Below are 10,622 nucleotides of genomic sequence, written 5' to 3'. Positions count from 1 at the left end.
TAATTGACAAGCTCCACAATGGCTCTGTGAAGTATGTACCGTGGTCCTCATTTCAAAGATGAGCTCTGCCTCAGGGAAGTTTAAAAACTTTCAGAAGTTTCCTCAACTAACAGGAGAAAGAGTCAGGATTCAAACTCCAGTCTTTCTAGGCCAAGCCGTTGTTCTAGATTTCACTGACAGCAAATAAAGTTTAAAAGGAGGTTTTAAATGGGCAGCTGCTACCCTTAGCCACAGGCAGGAGCCCCATGCTCAGTTTGAGCAGAGAAATGGGCTTCCCCTTGAGTTCTCCTCTTAATAACGAAATGGCTCTCCACTGCCCAGTTTTAGCTTGTTTTCCTATGAAGAAGGTTGAATAAAAAGTCTCTTCTCATGAAAGCATTGCCCTCCTGAGCGTAGTGACCAGCCTTGAGCTTTACGTGGCAGTGACTTTTCCTGCTGTCCCCATCCAAACTGGGGGGATAGCTTTCCTGCTACCTAACTCAATTTTCTAAAGCAAAGGAAAGCAACCTGCCTCTTCTTCATTCACTATCTTATTTAGAGACATTCTCTATCACTAGAGTCCCGGGGTTTTTATAAGCCACACAAACAATAATGCATTACTTCAATTATTATCTATTGTGTGTTTTGGGGGCTTCTTGATAACAGCAGATTGGAGCACACTTGGCTGGTTTGCCCTTATTAAACCGTGAAGGTCACTTCTCTTCCAGGGCCTGTAATCAACGAGCCCTCTCTTCTCTTCCACAAATGCATCTCTTCCAGAGCCTTTGCAATTATGGCTCATTTCTCTAGGTTTCATATGGCAGGCGTCTGAACAGAATTAAAAGCATGAGCACGTGCAAAAATAATCCGCTTCCCAAGATAGTAAATGCTGAGAAGTTCTATATTAGAACACACTGTGAGTGCTGACTGGCTAGGGCATGATTAACCTAATAGGCTTAAGCTGCACTTGCTATCCACATCTGTCAGGACGCGAGCAAAACACAGGCCCGTAATCCACCATGCTGGGGGCCTTCAGAATTGTCCTACTGCTCACTAACAGCAGAGGCTTCCAAACTTAGAACAACAACAGGACGACAGGTACCACTCCGTCTTCACATTGGGACCAAGAAAATAAAGAAAGCTGGTTCCAAGTTTAGGATATTGTACCATGGACTTCAAAGGATTCTGGCCTGAAAATTGCCTGGATGGACTAGTAAGATTGCCTTTTGTTCCTATTTCAAATATGATTCTTGGAAAATTGTGAAGGTTGTGGGTGGAAGATGACTACAAGCTGAAATCATGGGGTGTACACCTTCACACAGTGACATTGTAAACAGCGTTGCAAAGAGTGGCATTCAGTTCTTGAAAAAGCCCAAAGCAATTCGGCCAGGATGTCAGGGTGGAAGTGAAAGGGGTTCCATCCCTTTGCTGGTTAAAAACTCCACCTGCTATGACGCTGGGGAGGGCCTGGCAGAGGAGCAGCCAAGTTCCAGGAGGAACCAAACCACAGCTAAAGGTTTTTGTCAGCTCATGGGAGATCCTGCTTCAGGCAAAAGGAAAGATATGGAAGGACTGATCCCCGGAACCAAAACCTCTTCATCCCAGCTGAACAAATCACAAAGCCACATGGCTAAGGATATTCCGTTCAAGACACAGGGTTCCCATGGATCACAAGGGGCAGACTTTTCTGGAGATGAGAGTGAGGAAAGTAGTACCCAAGATACTTCCAAATGGAAAAGGACACCAAAATGTCACACGTCAAGCACACAGAGCCACTGCTACCAAACCATCCACCCTGCTCATGAGTCTGAAGGCAAAGTGGACTTCCCGGAGCCTCTGGTAAAGGCCCACCAGCACGCTTATGCCTATCTACACTCCAGCCTCTCCAAATATGAAGCAATTCTGTGCATCATCCATCAGGCCACCCAGACCCGGGAGCTGCTGCAGCCCATGGTCAGCTTCCTGCTGCTGTGCTTTGAGGAGATCAGCCAGCTGCTGGGGGAGATCTCCAAGGATGGAGAAGTGCTCCTGCATGAAGTCAGGGAGGATCTGGCTCGGCCTTTGAAGAAAAGAGAGCCCCAGGAGCAGCCAGATCTCCTGCAACAGCTGCTGCAGTACACAGTCAGCAAGCTGCAGGTGCTCAATGGCACGGTGGCCTCGCTCACCGGCAGCTTCCTGGAGGGCTCCAGCAGCTACCTCCACTCCACTGCAACCCACTTGGAAAATAAGCTGAGTGCAAAAAGGAATGTGGATGAACGCCTCCTGAGGGCTCTGGGGCAGCTAGAGAGCCTGGCGAGTGGCTGTGGTGACCCTGGGGTGCAGGGTCTCCCCTTATGCTCTGAGGACAGTGGCATTGGTGCTGACAATGAGTCCGTGCAGTCAGTGGACAAGCTGGGCAAGCAAACCAGCTGGGACCTTGCACCAGAGCCCGAAGAATGGAAGTCGGTGACTTCACCCCACACAGAGGCCAGGCAGTCAGGACACGCCTGGCAGCAAAGTCCATTCTGTATGGAGTCAGACAGACCCCAGGACTGCCTGCTCTCAGGGGCTCCTATGGCAAAGGTTCAGCCACGAGCACAGGATGAAGCAAGGAGCCCATGCCTCTCCAGTACAAGCCCAAAAAATATCACCTCCCCACCTTTGAAGCTGGGGACAAGCACCGCATGTGATTCCTTTGGGATTGGGGTCTCTGTGGAACCACACCTTTCCAAAACCTCCAGGCTGATGGACGCTTCATCTCTCAGCGACAGCGAGGACAGCAGCCCAGAGGAGGAGGAAGACAAAATGAGCAGCACGAGTCTGTGTGCCTGGCAAGAAAAAGCTCCACATTCAAGGCCACGATCTTCACCTGCTGACTGGGAAAGCCCATTTCAGGCCCGCACCAGGAGGCTTAGGAGCCTCCAGGCCCAGGAAATGATTCTGAAGATGAAGGAGGCAATCAGCGAAAGGATCAAGTTTGTCCCTGTGCCCTGTGGGCACCAAGACTGGTCTGAGGAGGAGGAGGGGAGGACAGTGGTCCCCCCGAGACCTAGCACGGTGAGTGGCAGCAGGAGGGCCCCTGAGAGGCAGAGAAGATCCCAGTCAGAGTCGTGTCTCCAGAGTCACGTGGAGGACGCCACCTTTCAGGAGCTGCGAAGGGTCCAGAGGGACCTCAGTCAGAAGCTGGAGGCATTTTATGCCCTGGGTGCCAAAGGGCAGGGGCAGAGCCAGGAGCAGATTCTGCAGCCCAGAGCAGCAGCCGTGTGGCCCAATGGCACCTGCAGGGTCAGTCCAAGCAACACCACCAGCAGGCTCAAGGCATCCCTCACCAAGAACTTCAGTATTTTGCCTAGTCAGGACAAGAGCATCTTGCAGAAATGCAATCCCCATCCTGAGGACGAACAAGGCAAAGCTGAGAAGCTTCCAAATGCCATCCCAGCAGGAGAGGTCAGTGAGGCTGCCAAGGCCACGGACTGGAATGTCAGGGGCTGTCCCACCAGAACATCCGTCAAGAAGCTTATTGAAACTTTCAGTCCCACGGAGAGTCTGAGGACGCTGGGGGACTCTAAGGACTCAGGGGCAAGTCCCTGCCTCAGGAATTGCATCATGCCCCCCAGATTTCCCATGTACAGGGGGCTAGCCCCTTTGTATCCGAGGCCCCAGATTTCTCCAGCATCAGGCAGAGAATCTCTCAAAATGGGCATAGGCTGGAAGCCCTTAGCACCTATCTTTCCCCCTCTGACTAAAGCAGAAGCAGCCAAGAGTGAGGAGCTCAGCTGTGAAATGGAGGGGAACCTCGAGCACCTCCCTCCACCGCCCCTGGAAGTTCTGATGGACAAATCATTCGCTTCTCTGGAGTCCCCAGAAAGCAGCAAGTCCACAGAGAGCCCCGCCAAGGAAACCCAGGATCCAGGGCTGGGAGAGGCTGGCCCCACCAGGAGAACATGGGCTTCCCCAAAGCTGAGGGCCTCTGTGAGCCCCCTGGACTTGCTGCCCAGCAAGAGCACCGCCAGCCCAACCAAGCCTCACAGCACAGGGCCAGGGAGTGGCAGGAGCAGCTGCCAGCCCAGGAAGCCAGCCCTCGACCTGAGCCGCCCACCAGCCACCAGCCAAAGCCCCGAGGTGAAGGGTGGGGCTTGGAGTCAGGGAGAGAAGGCCACCAGCCTCTACAGGCAGCCCCGGAAGGCCATCGCCTGGCACCACTCCGGCCCTCCATCTGGGCAAAACAGGACCTCAGAGTCCAGCCTGGCCAGACCGAGGCAGAGCCGAGAGAGAAGCCCCCCTGTGGGCAGAAAGGCCTCTCCCACGAGGATACACTGGGTGCCTCAAGCAGACAAGAGGCGCCGGAGCCTGCCCTCCTCTTACAGACCTGCCCAGCCAAGCCCCTCTGCTGTGCAGACGCCCCCCAGCCCACCACTCAGCCCTGGAGCTCCCAGCCCACCTGTGAGCCCCAGGGTGCTAAGCCCACCCACCACAAAGCGGCGAACTTCCCCACCGCACCAGCCTAAGTTGCCCAGCCCTCCCCCCGAGAGTGCACCCACTCAGTGCAAGGTCCCCAGCCCTCCAACCCAGCACCCAGAAGCAAGCCCCCCTTCCTCGATTCCCTCCCCATCACCCCCAATGTCCCCTTCTCAGGGGCACAAGGAAACAGGAGACTCTGAAGACAGCCAAGCAGTCATAGCCAAAGTGTCTGGGAACACACATTCCATATTCTGCCCAGCTACCTCCTCTCTGTTTGAAGCTAAACCGCCACTCTCAACAGCCCACTCACTGACTCCACCATCGCTGCCGCCAGAGGCTGGGAGCCCTCTCGGGAACGCAGCAGGATACTGGAGGAACAGCTCAGGGCCTTGGCTGAGAGCAGACTCACAGCGGAGAGCAGCTCTGTGTGCCCTCAACCCTCTGCCTTTCCCCAGGAGGACAGCTTCTGACCGCCAGCCAGGTGGCCGACCGCAGCCTCCCGCCTTGGACCCCACCGGCACCTCTTGTGAATCCCAGCTCGGCCAAAGCAGGTAAGGAGTGTCCTGGGGTCATTGCCCTTCAGCGGCTTGGACTAGAGAGGAACAGAGCGAATGGGCCTCAGGATCTTCTGGGTCTCAGTAGTTTTCAAACTGTGCTCCAAGAGAAGAGGCAGTTGGGAAAAAGGTGTAGGGGGCAGTTCCAGCTCCCCAACTCTCCAACCTCGAGTTACTGTGCTCTTATCTGTTACACATTCCAGCTGCCTAAGAAAGATTTTAATTGAAAAGAGGCCCTGCTGTATTAAAAAAATCAAGTTCAAATAAGAACACATGGACACAGGAAGGGCACACACCGGGGCCTGTCAGGAGGGTAGGGAGCAAGGGGAGGGAGAGCCTTAGGACAAATATCTAATACCTGTGGGGCTTAAAACCTAGATGATGGGTTGATAGGTGCAGCAAACCACCGTGAAACATGTATATCTACGTAACAAACCTGCACGTTCTGCACGTGTATCCCAGAACTTAAAAAAAACATAAATATCAAAAAATAAAATAAAATAATAAAGTTCAAAACACTCAAGTTAGTTCAACCCCACACACCCCGTATTTTACATCTGGGGAAACTGAGATGAAAAGGCTTGCCCTGTGGCTGGCTCACTAGCACTGTGTCTCAAACCAGCAGCCTGGCTCCCCTGTTTCTGGTTCCCTGCAGGAGACTAGCATCTAGTTGGGAGGTTCTCAAACTATTTGGTCCCAGGACACCTTTTAACCCTTTAAAGTTTTTAAGAGCCCAAAAGAGCCTTTGTGTGTGGAGGCTATATCTACCAATGTTTACTGTATTGGAAGTTAAAACTGAGAAATATGTAAAATATTTATTATTTTTTTAAAAAATTGTATGATAACACAAATAATATACTCTTAGAAAAAGTGTGTATTTTCTTGTGTCTATTTTTTTAAAGCTTTTATTTTAGGTTCATGGGTACATGTGCAGGTTTGTGATGTAGGTTAACTTGTGTCACAAGGGGTTTATTGTACAGATAATTTCATCACCCAGGTACTAATACCCAATAGTTATTTTTTCTGCTCCTCTCCCTCCTCCCACCTTCCACCCTCAAGTAGGCTCCAGTGTCTATTGTTCCCCTCTTTGTGCCCATGAGTTCTCATCATTCAGCTTCCACTTATAAGTAAGAACATGCAGTATTTGGTTAGTTTGCTAAGGATAATTAATGGCCTCTCGCTCCATCTTGTTCTTTGTTATGGCTACATAGTACTCCATGGTATATATATGTATTACATTTTCTTTATCCAATCTGTCATTGATGGGCATTTGGGTTGATTCCATGTCTTTGCTATTGTGAACATGTGCATGCATGTGTCTTTATGAAAAGAGTATCTTCTACAACAACAAAAAAATTAGGGAAAAGAGTAGCACTGTCTTACATTTTTTCAAATCTTTTTAGCATCTGGCTTAATATAAGATGACTGGATTCTCAGCTCTGCTTCCATTGTCAACCTGTTGGGATCTCACACCTCCTGTAGACGCTGGGATCTCCACCCTGCATTCACAAAAGAATGAGTGAAAAGGAGAAGTGACATCTTAGTATTATGATGAAAATAGTTTTGATGTCGTGGGCCCCTATAAAGTGTCTCGGGAATAACCAGGGGCCCCCAGACTACACTTTGAGAATGGCCAGTCCTGGAGGCATAGAATATAAATGTGTGGCTTCCCATATCCCGAAAGACCTGGATCCACTTCTCCTCTAACTTCAAAAGTTTGTAGAGTGAGAACAAGAGTCTCTTCATGAGTGCTGAGCGCCAGAATCCAGGGGTGGGGCTGCTACCTCTCCCCCGGGCAGGCTGAGTTACAAGTGTGCCTTTCTCATCAGGGCAACAGACGTGCATGTCATTGGCCCAGCCGTGCAGACAGGCCCAGGCATGCAGCCGCAATGGGGCATGAGTCAAAGTGTAGCCATTGCTGGACACTGAAAGAAGAACTCATATGCTCAAGTGGTTGTTTTACAGAATACACGGGGAAATGTGCCTTTTCCCAACCTAGCATAGAAACAAAAAAAAAAATGTCTGAGGTCTATTAGAGAAGAACTCTTATTAATGTTTCTATCAAGATCAGACAAAGCTCAACTAACATCGGTCCTTGCTATCTTTGCATAGCCCACGATTGTGTAAATCAGCAGTTAATTTCTGCCAGAGTGATACGTTTTGCAGACTTCACAGTCTGTCCAGGCACAAATGGTAATTTTTTACAAAGTACTCGGCCGTCAATTTAAAATAAAGATATTATCTTGGGAAAGTTGTGCATTATTACAGTTAGATAAACTTCCCCAGCCACTTGAAAGAAGTGAAATATTGATTATTTTTGCGAGAATCTTAATGTAACATTGCTCTTTTCTTAAATCTAAAATGAGCTTCCTACAGTACAGTGGTTTTCATCTAAGAACCTCTATAAATGTTAATGCATTATTCCTCACTCCAGCCACTTATTCAGTTATTAGATTTCTAAAACTGTGCCCTTCAGCAGAAGAGCTTGAGAGAACAGGGACAATAAAATGGCATTAATTAAAAACACTAATATTTTAAAACAGCAGGAGCAATAATAAAGTAACATAAAATTGTTCAAGAAGAAAATAATGCCCTTCTCTCAGCCTTCTCCTCAGAATAGGGCAGCCTAAAAGGTTGTTTTATGTCCTGAATCTCAATACTTGGGGCAGGGGCGGCAGGGAGGTAACAGTGGCTTAAAAGAGAGAGGACGATCGGGTGCAGTGGCTCATGCCTGTAATCTCAGCACTTTGGGAGGCTGAGGTGGGTGGATCACCTGAGGTCAGGAGTTTGAGACCAGCCTGGCCACCATGGTAAAACCCCGTCTCTACTAAAAATACAAAAATTAGCAGGGCATGGTGGCACGCACCTGTAGTCCCAGCTACTTGGGAGGCTGAGGCACAAGAATTGCTTGAACCTGGGAAGTGGCAGTTACAGTGAGCCAAGATCGTGCCATTGCACTCCAGCTTGAGTGACAGAGTGAGACCTCATCTAGAGAAAAATTTTAAAAAAGAGAGAGGAGGGTTCATAAACAGGACGCTTCCCAAGGTCACGTGGAAGGTTGTATAATGACTCGCAACCATTCCCCCACCTCTTATGACACCACACAGCTCTAAGCCTTCCCACACTGTGAGCATGTGATGGGAAAGTGCTCATTCCCCAGCACCCCTGCCCCCAGGTATAAAGTTGGCATCTGGGAGCAGAAGTGCACCTGCTGTAAGCACATCAAGCCTTTGCCACCCTGTGAATGGCAAGCATTTTTTTTCTGCCATCCTGCATATGGGGAAACACCACCAGGGACTAGGCATGATTTCCCCAAGATCATGCAACAAGCCAGTGCCAGGGAGCCAGAGGCTGCTCAGAACGGGCTGTTTCCCCAAGCAGGGACACGACCACACCCATGATGTCTTGCAGCTGAGGCAGGCCTGCAAGCTGAACCAGCCTGCCCTTCCAGTCACTCCGTGCGAGGCATGAGCCCCCTTTTTTGAAAAATGGATGATGTTTATTTACCCTGGGGATTGGGAACAGCCGTTGGAGGCTTACCCAGGAAGCTCAATTACTGAGCTTCGACTGTTATTTCTGTGCCAAATCCCCTAGCGGGGGTAACAGCCTCTAGGTCTCAGGATGCTGGGGCACTGTGTGCATTCAAGAAGGCTCCAGACTTTCTCCCCTCAATGTGGTGTTTTCAGTCTTTGCCTGTCCTGGACTGCCCAAGCATGCACGCTCTGCCGCCTTTACTCAGTCTCCTGGATCAGATACCCAGTGGGCCCTGAGCTCTGAACTCCTGTAGGGACCTGTGATGGGGCCGGAGGCCAACACAGATGAGATTGGCTCCATGGCACAGTGAGTTGGGTTTCTTCCTGTCTAACAACCATAGCTGTGTGCTGATCTTAGTGCCCACCCCACTTACCCACGACTCCTACCACCCACCTTGATCTTGTTCAGATCCAAATGCAAACATATTCTCCACTGGTTTGACATCTCATGTAAGCCTAACCTCGCAGAGCTGAGCACATTGTGCAATAAAGCTCACAGATCAGGCAAGAATGTGCTGTCGCAGGCAGAGAGAAGGGCCTTCTTGCCTGTGCATGTGGGGAACTAGGGTCCTGTCCTGGCCCTGAGGCAACTGATTGAGAGCTCTGACCAAGGCCTCGTAGTCCCTGTGGTGGGATAGTGTGGTCCCTAGAGTCCTTTCCTAGTGTAACTTCCTATTCATTCAACAAAGCAGCTCCATAGTGTCACTACCCACCTATGGGGCACTTATGCTATTAATACAATAGTACGCCAAGGGTCTTCCATGCTTCACCCAGTATTGATACCTATGAGTGCCTGATGAGCTGGGTACTATTATTGCTTCCTTTTTTTTTTTTTATTTTAAGATGGAATTTTATTCTTGTTGTCCAGACCAGAGTGCTATGGCACAATCTTGGCTCACTGCAACCTCCGCCTCCTGGGTTCAAGCGATTCTCCTGTCTCAGCCTCCTGAGTAGCTAGGATTACAGGTGTCCACCACTATGCTCGGCTAATTTTTGGTATTTTTAGTAGAGATGGGGTTTCACCATGTTAGCCAGGCTGGTCTCGAACTCCTGACCCTGGGTGATCCGCCCTCCTTGGCCTCCCAAAGTGCTGGGATTACAGGTGTGAGCCAACACGCCCGGCCTATTACTTCCATTTTATAAGGAAGGAAACAAAGATTCAGAGGGGTGAACTAATAAGCGGAAGAGTCAGAACTTGAAACCAGGCAGCCAGCCTCTAATTCCCACCCTGGGGAGCCTCAGGCTGTCCTGCCAGCAGACGGCCAGTGTGGTTTCCTGGGCGGGTCCCCTGCTAGCCGAAGCTTGCTCCATGCTCAGGGCCACCCTCCATTCTGCACTCCCAAGGCATGCCAAATCCCACTCAGGCTCCTGTGGGGGTCCCCTCGCCATGCAAAGCCCCTCTTAGCTGTGTCACTTGGCAGCTGGGAATCTCTGTTCCGGCCAAATGCGGGGCCTGGGCTAGGCCAAGCTGTTTGCATTTTTCTCTATTTAGGAAAAGGGTGGCAGCTGCACGAAGCCGGTTTTTTCCTTGTTGTTGTTGTCTTTAATTCAACTGGCTAAGCCTAACCCTTATTAAACAAGAAGTGCTTTAAAAACAAAAACAAAATAAAGGCCCAGCTCCCAGAGCTTCTGAGGGAGTTGCTTTGTTCACAGCAGCAGGATCCAGGGCTTCAAGGGAAAGAAAAGGACTCAGCCTGTCACCCCAGCTCCCGCAGCGCCCACCCCTGCAGGCACACGGCAAGGGCGGCACCAGCCTGGCAAGCCTGGTACAGAGGGTGGAGGCCTGGCACCCAGGGTGAACGGGCTTGTGGGAGAGGGCTGGGGAGGGACAGAAAGGGAGAATGGAGGACAGGGGTGGGGCAGGAAGGAGCAGCAGAGGAGGAGTGTCTGACCTGCACTTGTCCTTTCTCTCGGCAGCAGCAGCGAGGAGAGCCCTAAGAAGGACACAGAGCCGGGGAGCAGCCCCTGCTCCCCTGAACTGCAGGGCGGCACCAGGCGTGCATCTCCCCCAGACTTCTGTGTGCTGGGCCACGGGCTGCAACCGGAGCCTCGCACTGGCCACATCCAGGACAAATCCCAGCCAGAGGCGCAGCCCCAGCAAGAGGAGGTGTCCTGA

The 10,622-nt window shown here is 50.8% G+C and overlaps 1 protein-coding gene across 1 annotated transcript; it reads left to right on the top strand.

Moving 5' to 3' along the window:
- Positions 1-1,278: 1,278 nt before the first annotated feature.
- On the top strand, positions 1,279-10,622 carry PCARE (photoreceptor cilium actin regulator). The gene is made up of 2 exons (XM_032172239.2): positions 1,279-4,970; positions 10,424-10,622. The coding sequence occupies exons 1-2, from the start codon at positions 1,279-1,281 to the stop codon at positions 10,620-10,622; spliced, it is 3,891 nt and encodes a 1,296-aa protein (XP_032028130.1).

Source organism: Hylobates moloch, unplaced genomic scaffold (assembly GCF_009828535.3).
Source record: "Hylobates moloch isolate HMO894 unplaced genomic scaffold, HMol_V3 SCAFFOLD_13, whole genome shotgun sequence".
NCBI classification, from domain to species: domain Eukaryota; kingdom Metazoa; phylum Chordata; class Mammalia; order Primates; family Hylobatidae; genus Hylobates; species Hylobates moloch.
The sequence above is the reverse complement of the archived record's forward strand: the minus strand, read 5'-3'. Positions and strand labels throughout refer to the sequence as shown.